The sequence below is a fragment of the Talpa occidentalis genome, unplaced genomic scaffold, assembly GCF_014898055.3.
Source record: "Talpa occidentalis isolate TD23 unplaced genomic scaffold, MPIMG_talOcc4v2.1 talOcc4.2, whole genome shotgun sequence".
NCBI classification, from domain to species: domain Eukaryota; kingdom Metazoa; phylum Chordata; class Mammalia; order Eulipotyphla; family Talpidae; genus Talpa; species Talpa occidentalis.
In genome coordinates, this window is record NW_023602073.1 from 35,433,007 (window position 1) to 35,452,388 (window position 19,382).

Genomic DNA, 19,382 nt, shown 5'->3' on the forward strand with positions numbered 1-19,382 from the left:
GCCCCCCACTTCGCCAAAGTGGGCGTTTGAGCAGTGCCACTATGGGGCTTTGTTGTCCAGTCCTGTACCCATCCAGCTATTGGGTAAGTGGTTCTCACTGAGACAGGGGCTGTGGCAGTTATACTTTCAGTGGCTAGTAAGGCTGCATATACCGCAGCTAACTGTTTCTCAATTAAAGAATACCTAACCTCAGCCCCCTTCCAGAGTTGGGACTAGAACCCAATAGGCTGTCGTAGCCTCTCTGATTTCTGCCAGAGTCCCCACCCGAACCCTTCCTGAGTAACATGTACATCGGGCTCACAGGGTCGGGCTGGGTCAAAAACCTGCAAGGCCTGAGCAGTCTTTATAGTTCGTTTGGCCGTGGCAAATGCTGTGTCTGCCTCAGCTGACCAATCCCACCTGGCTCCCTTACGTATTAACATATACAAGGGTCGTAAGAGCTGGGCCATGTGAGGTATAAATGCCCTCCAGTAACCCAGCAGACCCAGAAAGGCTTGCAGCTGCTTCACTGTGGTTGGAGTGGGGTAAGCTTGAACTTTATCTATCACAGCTTCAGGGATAACCTTTGTCTTACCCGACCAAACAACTCCCAGGAACTTAACTGACAGTCCAGGCCCCTGCAGTTTGCTTTCGTTGATTGCCCAGCCGCATTTTTCAGCTGTGTTAATAAGAGAGGTACTGCCTTTTCCAGATCTGTAAGAGAGTCACTTGTCAATAAAATATCATCAATATAATGGTATAAAAGCACTGAAGATGGCCTTTCCCACCGGGCCAAATCTGCTGCCACCAGCCCGTGACAGAGTCGGGCTGTGCAGGTAACCCTGTGGCAGCACAGTGAATGTCCACTGCCGGCCTTCCCAGGTGAAGGCGAATTGGTCTTGACTTCCTGGGGCTATATCTATCGAAAAAAAAGCATTTGCCAGATCGGCTACAAAATGGTGCATTCCCAGCTCGTGGCTCAGACGATCCATCAAATCTGCCACCGAAGGCACTGCAGCATGCAAGGGGGAACTACCTTATTCAATTCACGATAATCTACTGTCATGCGCCAAGAGCCATCGGGCTTCTTCACTGGCCACACTGGCGAATTGTAGGGGCTGTGGGCAGTACGCACAATGCCCACTTCTCCAGCTCTGATATTGTGCCTGTAATTTCTTTGTAGCCTCCGGGCAACCAATATTGCTTGGTATTAGTCATTTGCCTAGGGACTGGCAGTTGTGTGGGCGGATGCTTAGCATGTCCTCTCACCACTGCCTTTACCACTCGCACTCTAAGGCGAAACTCTCCGACTGTGGTTTCTAGCCATAAGCCACATAGTACATCCACCCCCAGGATGTGCTCCGGGATGGGCGATACATACACTTTATACTCTTTAGGGGGTAATCGCCCAATCCCCAGAGATAGTTTTACTGCTGTCACCTTGACACTCTGGCCTCCATAGCCATCGATACAACAAGTAGACCCATGAAATCTTTCTGGATTTCCATAGAGCAGAGTACATTCTGCTCCTGTGTCTACTAGCGCTAAAACCCTTTGTACGTTAGTCGGGGACCAGTGGATGGCAAGCTCCACATGTGGCCTCTGGTCCCCGCCCGTCCCCTGTGAACGGGTTCCTTGGCCCTCACCCTATTCAAAGGATATCAGGCCATCACCCGAGGACGGGGCTGGCAGCAAGTGGTCTTCCAGGCGCAGGGCGCGCGCCTGAGGCCTGGGGCTTCCAGGCTCCCCTTGAGCAGCAGTCCTTCTCATGGGTGTGAACCTCTGGTCTTCTCGCAGCTGCTGCCATAATTCCAATAAATATGCATTGGGCTGCGCGTCTATTTTAGTGCCATCTACCCCTGCTCTTATTAAATCCATCCACATTTGTTTACGGGTGACTTTTATAGGTTCTGTGATGCCAAGAGGCCTCCTTGCCCTCCTTGGCATTCCTTTTGACCTTTCTGAAACTACCTGTATTCCTTTCTGAGAGCGCCGACTCTCAACTTCTCCCAAGCTGGCTATCATTGTGGTGACGTCATGTATCTGATGTCCCACATAGGGTGCTAGTACTGCCATGAGAGATCCAAATGTAGATGAGGGGGCATTCTTTAATACCAAGTCTCTCATTCCTGCTGTAAAACGCTCGTCGTCAGGACCACAGGTATTCACATTAAACATGGCCTGCCGCATCCCCAATTCCCGAAGTACCTGCACCAGCTCGGCGTACGTCTGCCATCCGCTTACTGTCTCTGGCACGTCTCCCGCATCAGCCCAGACTGTCCGTATGGCAGCCATTATCCACTCCAGGAGGGTGTGGTCGCCCTGGCCATACCGTCAGCTGTTCTGCAGCCTCTGTCGCAAGGATGGGTGTGAAGTCACGGAGGCCAGTCTCTCCATCTCTTGAGCCATGCAAATAATCCCATCCACTCCCAGGTCCCATAAACGTAGCAGCCAGGCTGCCAAGGGTTCCCCTGGTTTCTGGCGGAACTGTTTGCCCAAGTCCACCAGTTCCGCCTGGGTGTAAGGTCGGTAGGTAGTAAATTCCGTCATCTGTGGTGGTCCCGCAGCCAGACCCCCTGGGGCCATGGGTCGCTGCCGCTTCATTTTCTGAGTCACCACCAGGCGGGCCCAGAGCATGGGCCCAGCCTCCTCCTCCTCGCCAGAGGAGTCCGGCATCTCCGGGGTGGCGGGTTGGTTTACCATCGCCAATTGGGACTCAGGCAAAGGTTCAGCCTCCCTCTCCTCCTGTCCTGAGCAGGGGTCTGGCATCTCTGGAGTCGCAGGCTGGTTTGCCACCACCGGCTGTGATTCGGGCAAAGGGCCAGCCTCCCTCTCCTTCCTTCCTGAGACGGAGTCTGGCATCTCCGGAGGGGTGGGTCGGTTTCTCCGAACTTCTTCCTCCAGAATCCTCAAATGTTGTTGCTGTATCCGCATCTCTTCTCGCATCTCATCCAGTACTTGCTGGACTCTAGATTGCTCTTTCCTCCTGGACTCAAGCAGAGCTGTGAGAAACACCCATCCCACGGCTCGTGCCGCCTCGCGGGCACTGCATCCACTCAGGGTTTCTTCTATTTCATACAGGGCCTGTTCCAACTGCCCCGGGGATCCATCTACCTCTGGCCATTCCTGGGGAGGTGCCCACTGGGAGAGGAGGTCGGCCACCGGGTACCATCTGCTCGTGGCCGGCCATCCAAGGATCCCTCTCCAGATTTCAGAGGGTTTCGTCTGCGTAGAGCTGTCCTGCCTCGAACCGTCCTGCCGTCTACGCCAGTTGTAAAGCAACCAACCCATTCTGAGCAGGTTTATGAACGGTTCTAGCAGCCACATGCTCTTCGCCGTGGTTTGTAGTCGCTCCAACACTCCTCCGTACACTCCACTCCTCCACCGTTAACACCGCACTACCACCACACCGCACTCTGCTGCACCACCCTTATAAATCAGTCTCTTAGCTCAGGTGGACCCACTTCAGGTGCCCGCCATCAGGCATGCACCCAGGATCACAGGGCTCCCTCATCTATCCTGATGGCGGAAGGGCAGAAAAGCCTGATACCTTGTACCTTACCCTACAGCCAGGAAGCCTGATGGCTCCTGGAATGTGAGGGCAGATGCTGTGAGTGAAGAGTGGTTCCCCCTCGCAAAAGAGCACCTTCAGCAGCAGAATTGGTGGGTCATCTGCTATGACAATAATCTTGTCTTTTTATCCCAAGGTTGGTGCCCTGCCTGGGCTTAGTTGCATTCTGTTGTATTTTGGTGCATTGCTATGTTCATTTGTATTGTTTACTTTCTTGGGTCATGGCTGCAGTGTTCATATTCACCAAGGGAAACTATTGCATACGTTGTATGGTGAAAATCCCTGAGGGGTGGATTGCAGGGTGAATGGAAACCCTGAGGGGTGGATTGCAGGGTGGATGGAAGTGATGAGGTTTTTTTCTTCCCTCCTGCCATTAGCATCTGTGATCCACCCCTGGAGTGCTGTGCGGGCGTGAGTGAGTGGACACATCTGAGCTGAGACTGAGCGTATAAAGGCGGAGTCACAGAGGACCATGCAGCAGAGTACAGCAGAGTGCAGCAGAGTACAGCAGAGTGCAGCAGAGACCAGCAGAGAGACCACAAGAGAACGCCAGCGAGCCCAGAGTGAGTAAAGATTCACCTGAGGCTGGGACGCCTGCCAGCCTCCTGGCCCCTGGGATCCCCTGCCAGCTCTGCACCTGGTCACCTCACTGCAAATGGTGCAGAAAGATCAGTAAAGCCTGAGGAAGGCAGCGAGGACTCCAGACTCCTTCTCCACACATCTGTCATAGAAAACTGCTCTGTGCCTTCCTGGCGCTACAGTATTCATTGGATCCTGACCCATGTGATTTGCAGTCACATCTCAAAATGCCTGTGCTGCTCAGAGGGGGAGGGATCCCAGTGCAAGAGGCCCAGAGCTCATGAGTAATGGGGTGTAGGGTAAATGGTGTGATTTTCAGGCTTTTCTGCCCTCCCTCCATTAGCATTGCATGCCTGATGGCGGACACCTGGATTTTGTTACATTGTTATATTCAGTTGTGTTGCTTACTTCTGTGGGCCATGGCTGCAGTATTGATACATTCTCCCAGAGAAGCAGAGGCAAGGGAGAACCTGAGAGAGAAAAGGAGAGACAGAGTGCCAGAGAGCCCAGGAAAGAGAGAAGGTTCACCCGTGGCTGGGAGGCTGTAGGGTCAGGAATGGACCACAGTGCAGGTTTTCTGATCCAGCAGACCGGGTAAAGGAGGAGTCAGAGTCCTCAGTGGTTTTGCAGGTTTTTATTGGGATTACCAGGTACACGGCAGGCAGGAGGTCTGGGGGCCTGGGGGACTGGCAGGCCTCCCATCCCCCAGCAGGTCTTCACCCTATGGGCTCTCCGGCCTTCTCTCGGCTTCTGCTTGGCTTCTGTTGGTTCTTGGCTTCTGCTGGCGTCCCCATGATGCCGCCCTTAAAAAGCACAGTCTTAGCCCAGGTGGATCTGATCTACCTATGCCCACACCCTACTCCAGGTGCCCGCCATCAGGCATGCATTCAGGACCGCAAGGATCCATCATCTATCCTGATGGCAGGAGGGCAGAAAAGCCTGACATTTTTTCTTTACCCTACAGAGACCTACTGGCCTCCCGCCGCCACCCTGCCGGCCCCCCTGCCTGCCGTGTACCTGTGTCCACACTGCATGTAAAGCTCAATAAAAGCCTGAGAAAGCTACCAAGGGCTCTAGGACTCCTCCTTTACCCGTCTGCCGGATCATAGATAACCTGCTCAGTGCCCATCCTGCCCCTACAATTGGCGTAAGTCGAGAGGATGATCCATGTAGACAGGTGTGGAGCCCTGAAGACCTCAGGAGGGACTGAGGAGGAGCAGACTGTGTTTGCCTGTGACAACGCTGGATGTGCCATGGCAGCACAGGGGGTGGCCAGAGTCCAGGAACTGTGGGAAGGGCTAAAGAAGCTGCAGGAGCCCAGGAAGCGGACAGTACGGGAGCTGTGGGACGAGACCGCGCCTGGAGGAGACGGTCCGAGAGGACCAGCCCACGACCCTTGAGGCAGCAGAATCGTCGGGGAGGAAAGGACCACGATTCAGAGCTCGCCAGTGCTGACACAAGGAACTTGGACCGACAATCCCGCCAGAAGGCGGAGGAACTTTGGCAGATTAATGTTACGCTTTGGAGACCCTGGGGGAGGATGGTATCTTTTGTACACCCCAGGAGGTGGGAACCTGGGGGTGCCGGTAGGCCTTGGTGGGCAATAGCAGCCTGTGCACTGCCCAGCAATCCTAGGGCCACAGCCCGGAGAGGCAAAGGCCAGATGTAAGGGCAGGAAGGACACAGTGCAGGTTTTCTAAGATCCCTATGCAGACCGGGTAAAGAAGGAGTCCTAGAGAGTCCTCAGTGGGTTTCTGCAGGTCTTTTATTGGATTCACCAGGCATATGGCAGGCAAGGGTGCTGGGGGGCCGGGAGGCTGGCAGTCCTCCCAGCCCCCAGCAAATCCTCACTCTCTCTGGGCTCTCTGGCGTTCTCTGCTTCTGCTGCTTCTTCTCTGCTTCTCTCTTGGCTTCTCTTTCGGCTTCTGCTGCTGCTGGCGTCCCCATGACGCCGCCCTTAAAAGCACAGTCTTAGCCCAGGTGAATCCCATCTACCTATGCCCACACCCTACTCCAGGTGCCCGCCATCAGGCATGCATTCAGGACAAGGATCCATCATCTATCCTGATGGCGGGAGGGCAGAAAAGCCTGACATTTTTCCTTACCCTACACCAGAGTAGAGGAAGGACAGGCATGAGAAGAGCCCAAGAGACTGAGGGAGGAAGCCCTCGCCAAGTTCTCTGCAGCCAGGCCAAGGAGGTATCAAAAAGCCAACTTAGAAAGGCAAAAGCTGGTGCTGAGACTGGGAGGCCCTGAGCAGCTGTTAAGCAGCCTGAGTGTGCTAAAGGCCAGTGAGTCTCTTAAAATCACTTGTGGATGTTGCCCTGTTCATTGCTGAGTGAGGGTAAGGAGCTGAGGAACTCATACTTGGGGGACAGATGGGGAACGTGGCTTGTGGTGGAGCCCACAGCCAAAGAGGAGACCCAAGAGAGGCCGCATGTGGAGATTGTATCCACGGATCCCCAACCCATGTGCATGTGTAGTGGCAGGAAGGGATGGAACAGGATCTCTATGAGTCGAGCAGACGGGTGAAGGAGGAATCTTCGGAGCCCTCGGTGGATTTTGCAGGCTTTTTATTGGGATTTACCAGGTACACAGCAAGCAGGGGTGCCGGGGTGGGGGGGCGAGAGGCTAGCAGGCCTCCCAGCCCCTAGCAAGTCTTTACTCTTTCTGGGCTCTCTGGTGTTTTCTCGTGGCCTGTTCTCGCTTCTGCTGTTCCTCTGGCATCCTGTTACGCCGCCTTTATATGCCCAGTATCTCAGCCCAGGTGTACCCACCTACACATGCCAACACCCTACTTCAGGTGCCCGCCATTAGGCATGCATTCAGGACAGCAGGGATCCATCATCAATCCTAATGGTGGGAGGGCAGAAAAGCCTGATACTTTATTTGCCCTACAATCCATCCACTCAGGGTTTTCTGCCAGACAGTCTATACAATTTATACACACATTTCTTTTGGCAAATATGAACACTGAAGCCATGGCCCACAAAAGTAAATAGAATACATCACAATGTAACTGAATACATAACAAAATGCAACAGAACACAAATAAGTCCAGGCAGGGCACCAATCTAGTGGCCAAAGACAGGATTATTGGCACCAGCAGATGATTCACCATGTCTGCTGCCAAAGGCACTGCTCATGCGAGGGGAACGACCCCAGCATCTGCCGTCACATGCCAGGAGCCATTAGGCTTCCTGGCCTTCTCTCTCTGTGGTCTCAGCCATAAGCCACACCACATCCACCTCCAGGATGCACTCACTCTTGGACTGGAGATTCTGTACTCTTTGGGTGATCGCCCAACCCTCAGGGTTCTGTCTGCAATCACTCCAACACTCAGCTTTCATAGCCACCAATGTGACACGCAGGCCTGCACTCAGGCCAACCCTTTGCATGTGCACATGTGTCGGGGATCCATGGATACAAGCTCCATGTGCAGCCTCTCTTGGGTTTCCTCCTTGACTTAGGCTTTACCACAAGCCACGTTCCCCAACCGTTCCCCGAGGACAGGTTCCTCAGCTCCTCACCCTAACTCAACCGTGAGCAGGGCATCACCCACAGGTGATTTTAAGAGACTCACTGGCTTTCCTTAGCATACTCAGGCTGCTTAACAGCTGCTCAGGGATTCCCAGTCTCAACACCAGCTTTTGCCTTTCTAAGTTGGCTTTTTGTCACCAAGACCCACTGGCCACCCCCAGATTCCCATCTCCTGCAGTGTACAAACAATACCCTGCACCCCCAGGGTCCCATAAACATATATCAATCTGCCAAAGCTCTTCCGCCTTCTGGCGGGATTGTCAGTCCAAGTCCATTGGCCTCTCCCTGCATTAGCACTGGCGAGCTCCGAATCGTGGTCCTTTCTTCCCTGACGATTCTGCTGCCTCAGGAGTTGTGGGCCAGCCCTTGTAGGCTGTCTCTGCCTCCACTCGAGGTCTCGTTCTGCCGCTCCCAGACCTTGTCTACCTCCTGTGCTCCTGCAGCATTTTTAGCTCTTCTGGAAGCTCCTAGACTTTGGTCACCTCCTGTGCTGCCAATGGTGCCTCCAGCATTGTCCCAGGCTCATGATCTGCTACTCCTCAGTCTCTCCTGAGGTCTTTGGAGGGTTCTACACCCATCTGCTTAGATCATTCTGCCGACTTATGCCAATTGTAGCAGCAACAAGGGATGGAGCAGGATCTCTATGATTCGAGCAGACGGGTGAAGGAGTCCTAGGAGCCCTTGGTGGCTTTTGCAGGCTTTTTATTGGGATTTACTAGGTACACGGCAGGCAGGGGTGCTGGGGGCCCAGGAGGCTGGTAGGCCTTTACTCTTTCTGGGCTCTCTGGCATTCTCTCATGGCCTTGTTTTCTCTCTTCTGCTTCTGCTGTTCCTCCGGTGTCCCGTGATGCTCCCCGTACATGCCCAGTCTCTCAGCCCAGGTATACCCATTGTAAGGGCAGGACTGGGCACAGTGCAGGTTTTCTGATCCCATGCAGACCGGGTAAAGGAGGAGTCAGAGTCCTCAGTAGTTTTGCAGGTTTTTTATTTGGGTTCACCAGGCATATGGCAGGCAGGGGTGCTGGCTGGGGCTGGGAGGCTGGCAGGCCTTCACTCTATCTGGGCTCTCTGGTGTTCTCTGCTTCTGCTTCAGCTTCTCCTTCAGGTTCTACTGCTGCTGCTGGTGCTGCTACTGCTGCTGCTGGTGCTGCTGGCATCCCCCCGTGATGCCGCCCTTAAAAGCACAGTCTTAGCTCAGCTGAATCCCATCTACCTATGCCCACACCCTATTCCAGGTGCCCGCCATCAGGCATGCATTCAGGACAAGGATCCATCATCTCTCCTGATGGATGAAGGGCAGAAAAGCCTGACATTCTCTTTACCCTACAGTCTACCCCTCAGGGTTTTCTGCCATACAGTCTATACATATATATACAATTTTCTAAGCAAACAAACAATGCAGCCATGGCCCACAAAGCAAATACATCACAATATAACAAAATACAACAGAACACAAATAAGTCCAGGCAGGGCACCAACTTAGTGCAAAAGACAATTATTGGTACCAGCAGATAAGCCACCAAATCTGCTGCCGAAGGCACTGCTCATACAAGGGAGGGGAATCACTCACGGCATCTACTATATCACACCAGGAGCCATCAGGCTTCCTGGCCTTCTCTGGCTGTAGTCTCGGCTACAAGGCACACACAGCATCCACCCCAGGATGCACTAGCTCTGGGATTGGCAATTTTATTCTGTTGGGGGTAATTGCCAACCTCAGGTTTCTGTCTGCAGTCGCTCCAACACTCAGCCTTCATGGCCACCCATGCGACTCACAGACCCCTGCACTCAGGCCAACCCACTGCACAAGCACATGGGTCGGGGATCCAAACTCTGCATTCAGCTTGGGCTCCACCCCAAGCCACATTCCCCACCCGTCCCCCAAGGACAGGTTCCTCAGCTCCTCACCTCACTCAAGAATGAGCAGGGCATCACCCACAGGTGATTTTACGAGTCTCACAGGGCTTCAGCATACCCAGGCTGCTTAACAGCTGCTTAGGGCTTCTCAACTTAGCATCAGTACAGCTTTTGCCTTCTTAGCTGGCTTTCTCCTCCACCTGGCTGCTGGGCATGCACAGGCTGCTTTTGGCCATCAAGGCCACTGGCACCCCCAGATTCCCATCTCCTGGGGTTTACAAACAAAACTGTTCCACCCCAGGGTCCCAAACATATCAACCTGCAAGGTCCTCCACCTTCTGGCGGATTGTCAGTCCAAGTTCGTCAGTCCATCAGTTCAAGTCCATTGGCCTCTCCTGTGTCAGCAACGGCCTGCTGCCTCAGGGGTCATTGGCTGGTCCTTTCTGGTGTTGTTGGCTGGTCCTTTTGGGCGTCTCCTTCATGCCAGGTCTCGTCCTGTAGCTCGTGGAAGTTGTCCACCTTCTCGTCCTGTAGCTCGTGGAAGTTGTCCACTGGGATATTCTCTGTCTCTCTACGCCACCATGACGCCTCCAGCGTCATCAAAGGCAAACAGTCTGTTTTCCTTAGTCCCTCCAGGTCTTCGGAGGGCTCCAATACCCGTCTGCATGGATCTTGCCGACTTACGCCAATTTTAAGGGCAGGACTGGGCACAGTGCAGGTTTTCTGATCCCATGCAGACCGGGTAAAGGAGGAGTCAGAGTCCTCAGTAGTTTTGCAGGTTTTTTATTTGGGGTTCACCAGGCATATGGCAGGCAGGGGTGCTGGCTGGGGGGCTGGGAGCTGGCAGGCCTCCCAGCCCCAGCAAGTCTTCACTCTATCTGGGCTCTCTGGCATTCTCTGCTTCTGCTTCGGCTTCTCCTTCAGGTTCTACTGCTGCTGCTGGTGCTGCTACTGCTGCTGCTGGTGCTGCTGGCGTCCCCCTGTGACGCCGCCCTTAAAAGCACAGTCTTAGCTCAGCTGAATCCCATCTACCTATGCCCCACCCTATTCCAGGTGCCCGCCATCAGGCATGCATTCAGGACAAGGATCCATCATCTCTCCTGATGGACGAAGGGCAGAAAAGCCTGACATTCTCTTTACCCTACACCCATCCACACATGCCCACACCCTACTCAAGCAGTCTGCCATCAGGCATGCATTCAGGACTGCAGGGATCCACCATCAATCCTAATGGTGCAGGGCAGAAAAGCCTGATACTTTACTTACCCTACAGCATATGGAAAGGGTTGGCCTGAGTGCAGGGGTCTGCGTGTCACATTGGTGGCTATGAAAGCCAAATCTTGGAATGACCACAGACAGAAACCCTAAGGATTGGGTGATTACCCCCAGAGTATAGAAACGCCAATCCAAGAGTGAGTGCATCTTGGGGGTGGATGCATTGTATGACTTGTGACCGAGACTACAACCAGTGTAGGACAGAAGGCCTGATGCTTGCCAGCTTTTGAGGGGCAGATTCCTGGGTTCCCCCTCAAATGAGCAGTGCCTTTGGCAGCAGAAGTGGTGGATCATCTGCTGGTGCCTATAATCATCTTTTGCCACTAGGTTGGTGCTTTTTCTATAGCCGCCAAGGCCTGTGTTATAGGGCAACACCAAAATAAATGGGTTACCTGACTGTGGGTCCTCACCTGTGTGCTTAAAGGGGACTTCAACTGTGGGCACAACAAAAGGTTGATCAAATGTTTATGTACAAGGAAAGGGGAAATGCAGGCCAGAGGTGTGGGAGTGAGAGGATTCACCCATGGCACAGTGGGGAGAAGTAGAGGGGATTCAAAACAGGGGAGGAAGAGCGCATGGCTATGGTGAGTGTTCCCAGGTGCTGGGGTGGTGGGAGAGCTATGGGGAATACACCTGAGGGGAGAAGCTGCACAAAAATGAAACACAATATATGAAAATAAATTTAAAAATTTGATATGTGAAAGTACAAAACAATAGTTTGAGCAAGTCTTTGGCAGAAGATAATTATAACAATTGAAACACAGAATCAAGTACTAATTCCCAACATCATAACTTTAAGGCAAATGTTTTAAATTAAACGACTAAATTTTGAATTGGCTTTTATTTGTGAAGGCATGGAGAACTTTTATTAATTTAACTACAAGCAGTTTTTACTGACTTGAGGACTTTACTTAGGTCTAGGATACGGGACGGCCTCCAAGATGATGAGTGAGGTCAGGAGTAGCAGAGCCCTGGGCCTGTGGTTAAGGTGAAAGTGGTGCAAGAAAGGACAACTTCCCTGCCTCAGAAAGAGACTGGAGAGTCTCTACACACACAGCCTACCCTGAGACTTTTCTCCCTACAGTCAACCCTCGTGTTTTTTTTTTTTTTTAATTTATTCATGCACATAAGAAGTGGGGTGTAGGCCAGAGATGTGGGAATGAGAGGATTCACCCATGGCACAGTGAGGAGAAGAGGCAGATCTACTGAAGTACACTGCTGAGGGGAGCAGCAGGTGAGACAGGAGAGGTCTGCTGCACCATGAGGTCAGTTCCCTGTCTGGGGATTAAACTCATGCTGCAGTGGCTGGTGATAGCTTGATAGTTCTGAGACTTTAACTCTTTTGCCACCAGGGAGACCCCCACCCTAATGTTTTTTATTAATAATTTATTTATATATATTTTACATCACTGTTCATTTTGTACAATGTTTGCTTTCTTAGGTGTAGTCCCCATAGAATTCCTACAAGCAATTCACCTGTGCACCATAACCATAGTCCCCTGTGCTCTTCCCGCCCTTGTTTTGACCCCACGCCCTCCTCCTCCCCTGCAGAATGTCTCTGATTTATAGATTACTGTTTTTGTTTTGTTTTTTATTGTTATTATTTTTTTCCTTATTTGTTTCCACAATATTTTTCCTGCAAGTGAAACCATGTGATAGTTTTCTTTTTCCTTCTGACTTATTTGACTGAGTGTAATCCCTCCTAGCTCCATCCATATTGCTGCAAATGGCATGAGTTTATCTTATTGGATTGCTGAATAGTGTTCCATTGTGTATATGTACCACATCTTCTTGATCCAGTCATCTATTTTTGGGCATTAGGGTTGTTTCCAAATCTTACCTATTATAAATAGTGCAGCAATAAACATAGGGGTACAGGTACACTCACCAAATGAAGGAGCACCAACATCTATAAGACAATTATTATGAGCTCTGAAAACAGACATTAGAGGAAATACATATATACTAGGAGATTTCAACACTGCACTCTGACCCAACAAGACAAAAAATGAACAAGGACACTAGACCCTAAATAAAGATCTAGACCTCATGGGTTTAACAGACATTTACAGGACACTGCACCCAAGAAAATCCAAATATATTTTTTCTCAAGTGTGCTCGGATCATTCTCCAGAATCGATCATACTTTGGGCCACAAGATAATGTTAATGTTTTAACAGATACATTCAGATCAAAATCATTCCAACTGTCTTCTCTGATCACAAAGGCATCAAACTGGAAATAAACCATGAAAAGAAAGTAAGGAATCTCCCACTTCATGGAGATTGAAACCCACACTACAGGAAGACCATTGGATTAAAGAGGAGATCAAAGAAGAAATTAAAAAATACTTTGAGTTGAACAACAATGAAGATGTTAGGGGGAAAGGATGTCCTAAAGCTAATTCCATACAGGCTTTGTGGACTCCACCCCCACCCCAGGCCAAAGCCAAAGACACTGGGAACTCCAAATCCCATCACCACCAAAGGGAAGGTGGCTGGGACCTGAGGGTGGGGTTAAGCAGCCAGGTTGGTATAAAGCCAGACACTTGGGCTTTGGAGGGGTCCCCCATTTTGGCTCTCCACCAGCTCGCAGCATCTGGCCAGCTCGGAGAGTGCCTTTGGGTTTCCAGGTTGGCGGATCAGGTAGGACGCATTAAAGACTTTATTTCCCCATTTTCTCCCTGAGCTGTACGTTTCCTCAATTCCTTTCCCTTGTAAATAAACCTTTTATTAACCTGTTGTGTGTGTCTGTAGTGGAGTATTAATAAGTCCCTTTTTAAACGTGCGGGTGAGGACCCACAGCCAGGCAACCCATTTTATATGAGGGCTGCTCTGTAACACTTGTGCACTCTCCCGGTTTGCTTGAAATGTATAAAGGGCTGCGGAGACCCTCAGCAGGACGATGCCTGCACCCTGATCAAGTGTCCGCGTCTCCTCATTCCCCCTCCCTCACGATTGCGCCCTCGCCTTCCCATCCTTCAGGAACCCCTGACGGCCAGACTGCTGCGGCTGGTTCGCAACAAACATGTGTTTTAAGTTTGCATTTATAAGAAATAATTGTTTTTTGGCTTTAAACCGAGACAGAAGATTTACAACCTCCACAGCCACGATTGGCTCTCCAGCTGCTGCTACACAAGACAGGAATAACACGGAAGCCCTAATTCTCACTATGCCGCCACTTTGGCTACAACCCCTCCAGGTGTTTGGGACACTACAGTGCCAGGCTGAGGTGTCTTTGCCACCCACCTTAGGGTGCAATTAAAGGAACCGCCTCTCTTCCTGATGGAACCACAACACCCCTCAAGCCAAAGCCCAACAATGCTCCCTGAATTCCCTAGTCTCAGTGGTTATGTAACACCATGGAGTTCTGGGCTTACCAGTCTGTGCCCTTCTTACTCTTAAATCCTTAAAAAAAAAAAAAAAAACTACTGTCCTGGATGTTCCCCTGTTCAATTCTCTTAATAAAACTTTTTTTTTTCCATTTTTCTCTTGCTTGGGCCCTGCATCCTCCATGCCCTCATTGGGATTATCTCCCGCCTGGAGGCCATCAAACTCCATATGGTCCTTCAATGGAACACACTAGGAAACCTCCACCTTCTGAGATCTCTTAGATTATCACCCTGCAGTGGAGACCTGACTTCCTCCCCACGTTACCCAGTTCAGCAGGAAGCAGTCATTGATCAGATGGATGTCATTTGTGCTAACAGCAGTTAGGGGCTCCATCCATAGAGGGGGGAATGAGTCCTAGGGCAAGTTAGGGTAATCGGGTAGTTTTAGGGACATTGTAGATGGGGACTTCAGCAGTTAAGGAAGGCTCCAGAGATTATTCCTAAGGGGATAATCAAACACCCCCAGGACTAGGGCCAACAGGACATTGCTGGACAAGGAAATAAAGAAAAAAGATAAGGACTGGGACACAGACACTCAGTTCTGGGCACAGACATTGAGGCAGTGAGTGAGACACCGAGAACTAACCAATCACAAAGAGACAGGTGGAGCTTTAGAGTAATCAAGGAAAGAAGGTCTCTATTCCCTGAAGCCAGACTCCACTTGGGCTTCCTTGCCCCTCCCTGGCCTGGTTCCACCGGCCTGGGAGTCCCACTTTACTTCTGTTCCTTTTCTGCTCAATAAAGTTTTTCTTTCTCTAAACATATCTGCCTCTTCTTGCCTGCTTGCTTGAGCGTCAAGTGCAGTTCCTGTTGTGGCTTCGTAAGACACCAATGACACTGAACGCGGGGGGAAATTGCAAGAGATGGGAGGAGACAAGCTTGTTAATTCTTATCTGACAGAGAGGTCATTTGTTACTGATCACCAACCCGTGGTGGTCTAGTGGCTGGGACTCAGCGCTGCCCCTGCAGCCTGGGATCTGTTCCTGGCTGGGAGACTAGGCCTGAACACCTGCAAGTTTGGTATCATTACCTTAGTGTTGTTTTCTGAGTCAGTGGGTTTGGAGTGCAGGGTCCTTGGGTTCACTCTGGGAAAGGTTTCACCAGAGCTCCCGTTTCAGTGACACGTGGTGAGTTCCCCAGGTGGGTTTCTCCACGAGACAGAGACATTAGTTATATTTAAAGGGCAGGTTTGTTAGGGAAGGGATAAAACAGTAAAAGATACTTGCACAGACACAAGCAGGCAGGAGGAGCTGCCCCACAAGGGATAGGTTTGCTGAGAGAGGCCTGCATGTTTGCAGGTGAGCAGCCTTGAGGAGAGCTGCCTCCACTGAGGGAGGTCAGTGAAGAGAAGACCAGCATGGTATGGCTCACGGGCAGCAGGAAGCTGCTGTCCTGCGGAGGGAGAGAGTTGGTGAAGAGGCACCTGTGTAGTCACAGGTGGGCAGAGGGAGTGCTGCTCAGGGTCTGTGCAGACTGCACTGATATAGTCTTCTTCTGTTGGGAGGGGGCACTCCTTGTGATATGAAATGGGGGCAATGTGAAATGTAGCAGACCACGCAAGGCCTATGCTTGAGCTATCTCAGGAGGACAAGAGAGGGCTGTGGGGAAATTCCAGGCCAAAACAATAGAGGCCGGGTTCCCGTCAAAAGTAAGAAGTATGTGCCCTTTGTACCTGAAACATGGGATGTGGTGAAATGCTCTGCTGCTTGTAACAGCACAGTTTGGCTTTTGTACTCCTGCTTGCTGTAGAACTGCAAACTCTCAGGTGTGGTTTTCGGCTTTAAAAACCCTTAATGATGGAGGACAAGAATAGAAAGACTGGAAAGGAAGTGCCTCAAGACCAGAACCTGACTCAAAAGGAGGTAGGGATAGAGGGAAATAGCATGACCATTAACCCAGCTGTAGAGGTTGTGACCCTTAGGCACCAGGGCCTTATCACAAGGCAGGAGACCCAAGCAGGATCAGATGCTCTAGGGAGTGGAGCACAGACCTGAGGGGAAAGATTAGAGATTGGGCCCATCCTGGAATCTCCACTCCCCATCCTGGAATCTCCCGTCCCTCTTGGATGCTGCGTGGTTATCCAAAATCAGCAACCAACTGACGTGACGGCTCACAAGGAGTGACCCCTCCCAAACAGAAGAGGGCTATATCAGTGCAGTCTCTGCACAGGCTCGGGGCAGCAATCCCTCTGCCCACCTGTGACTATGCAGGTGTCTCTTTTCACCAACTCTCTCCCTGCAGGGCAGCAGTTTCTGGCTCCCCATGACCTGTACCTGCCGGACTTCTCACTGACCTCCCTCAGAGGAGGCAGCTCTCCTCAAGGCCACCCACCTGCAACCATGCAGGACTCTCTTAGCAAAACCTGTCCCTTTCCCTAATAAACCTGTTCTTTAAATATAACCATGGTCTCTGTCTCATGGAGAAACTTGCATGGGAAACTCGCTGTGTGCCGCTGAAACGGGAGCTCTAAATTAAACATTTCCCAGAGTGAACCCAAGGACCCTGCAACTCCAAAAAACCCATCATTTTGGCACCCAATGTTTGGTTTTTCATGGCATCTGTGAGATTTCTCCAGTTTTCTCTATCTTCATGCTACTACCTCTTTTCTGAGAGGAGCTGGTGTTCATCGACTGTTTGGCTGTGCTACACGGACTCAGGGCCCAGGCCAAGGCTACTCTTTAGCAGCTCCCAAAATTCCAGTTGCCCTTGACCCAACCAGGTGAGCGCCTCATGCCTCTCTGCCTCATTCTCTCAACTATCACCACCTCTTTCTCTGAGAGGAGCTGGTGTTCGGCTACTGCTTGGCTGTCCTACACGACTGAGGGCTCAGGCGAAGATTACTCTTTGGTGGGCCCTAAAATGTGAGGGAACAGCCTTCCAGTTGCCCTTTTTCTGACCAGGTGAATGCCTCATGCCTTTCTCCTTGCCTCACTGCCTTGCTTATCAATCTCAGTCAAGCAGCCATTCCCTCTCTGCCTTGGGGAAAGAGCTGGCTCCTGAGTTCTGTCTTCAAACCAGGTCTTGGTCTCGCTGCAAAAAATAGTGGGCACAGGTCAGCCATGTAAGAGGCCACTAGGGCTGGCTGCCATTTTAGAAGACTCCTGTGAAAGTGTTAGGGGAAAGGAAGTCCTGAGCAAGCTCCATACAGGCTTTGTGGACTCCACCCCCACTCCAGACCAAAGCCAGCAAGACACTGGGAATGACAAATCCCATCATCACCAAAGGGAGGGTTGCTGGGGCCTGAGGGTGGAGTTAAGCAGCCAGGTTTGTTATAAAACCAGACATGTGGGCCTTGGGTCGCTCTCTTGGCCTCACAGCTCTGGCTCTTCGCCAGCTCTCAGCGTGCCATTGGGATTCCAGGTCAGCGGAACTGGTAGGACGCATGAATTTTTCTCCCTCATTTTCTCCCTGAGTTATTCATTTCTTCATTTTCCCTTTCTTTTGTAAATAAACCTTTATTAACATTTTGTGTGTGTCTGCAGTTGAGTATTAATAAGTCTCTTAAGCCTGTGGGTGAGGACCCACACACAGGCAAGCCTTTTTTATCGGGGTTGCTCTGTAACAAAAGGATAAGTTGGTGTGCGCCAGGGTTAGCTCTAGTCCTGCCAACTGCAAGACAAAGAGTGCAGCAACGCAGGAACTAGTGATAAGCACCCTCATGTCCCACTCCTTTACAACCTATTTACTGCTCTTCCCTAACTCGAACTACAACCTTCCCTGCTTCTTTTCATAGCAATCAACTACAAGTCAACAAACTATAAGTAGCCAGCAACCCATCCAGCCCTTTCCTTGCTCAGGTAGACCTCTCCTTCTCGGAGCTCCCCCTCTCTGAATCCTTGCCTTTAGGTGCCTTCCTACATCACAGGTACTCTTGATAGTCTTCTTCCCTTGCTTTGGAGACCAGATTTCCTCTCCTTGGTTAAACTATCTTGTTATATGTGCCTAAACTTTAAGACTCGTGAGGGACTAAGACAGCCCCAGTCAGCTAATTTAGATTCTACAGTGTGAGAGAGAGGCCTCTGGTCCTACATTGAAAATCATCTTATTAATGCCAACGGGTTTCCTTGTTAACTGGTATTAAGATCTGCCATACATATGCCAAGCACCAGCTATCTTTCTTAAAACATTTCTAAATAAAAAAGGAGCCCGAGACAGCCTTCCTTTCCACCCAGAGAAGAGAAATGGCAGGGACAGATAGTAAGTCGCGGCCTGGGGATGCTAAGGCCTGGGGAGTTCTTCCTCAGCGTGGGGGCACCCACAAAAATAGGACTACTCCCCTGGGGAGTATACCCGTGGCTACTCCCCACCCCGTGGGGTACGCCCGTGGCTGCCCCCACTGTAATCTGTCCAGGACAGGTCAAGCTCTCTTCCAGCCTATCATACGCTGGGTCTGCTCCCTCCATTCCTGCGGACTCTACTTGGGTTCTCTCTTAAACACCTTAACTCAGCCTGACATTCTCACATAACTAACCTCGGCTATAACACCATTCTCTAAACCTTCGCTTTGGCTGAAGCAAAAGATAAAAATGCTGAAAAATAAGGTGGGAACACCACCCTGGCTGACATGTGTGGGACCCCCATTGCTCTCAGCTAGCAGCTGCCTGGACCTTTGCTCCAGTGCTGAGATCATTGGTATGTCCACCACCACCCAGCCATGGGACACTGTTTCTTCTTCCATCTTGATATCTTCCTCTGGTCTATAGGTAGGAATTTCTGCCATGCCTTCCACTCTTAAGGTATGTTTGGTTGGTTTAAGAAAAAAAAAAAAAATCAAATTACTTTGGTCTTACTAGCAGGCTATGTAGGATGCTTTATTGATTAAAAGACAAGACAAAAGATCTTAATCTGCTGCCTCTCTTGTCCTCACAGTCTGTAAATAAGGTGCTCTCTTGTCTTAATGAAACTGAAATTCACGTTTACATTTTGCTCCTTATTGTAAGGAAACTTAACTTTTAGGTCTACTTTTTACTCCTTATTGTAAGGGAACTAGAGTTTAAATGTCATCTCAAAGAAAACTAAAGTATGTGTTTGTGTAAGCTGTCCAGGCTAAAGAAACGATATATAACAGCTATTATAATGTCTTACAATGCAGAGGTTAAAAACCAGGATGTAATAACTCTAAATGTAAGTGACATAAGGGTCTGTGTGTTTGGAAAAAAATATATTTAAGGTGGATATTCTGAAGGTCCT

At 50.7% G+C, this 19,382-nt stretch overlaps 1 protein-coding gene across 1 annotated transcript in view; it reads left to right on the forward strand.

Moving 5' to 3' along the window:
• The first annotated feature begins 5,382 nt into the window (after positions 1-5,382).
• The window catches only part of LOC119253177 (patr class I histocompatibility antigen, A-108 alpha chain-like), a 45,833-nt gene continuing 31,833 nt past the window's right edge, over positions 5,383-19,382 (forward strand). Inside the window, exon 1 of the mRNA XM_054698098.1 lies at positions 5,383-5,500. Coding sequence (XP_054554073.1) covers positions 5,383-5,500 — 118 coding nt within the window. The remainder of the gene's footprint in view (positions 5,501-19,382) is intronic.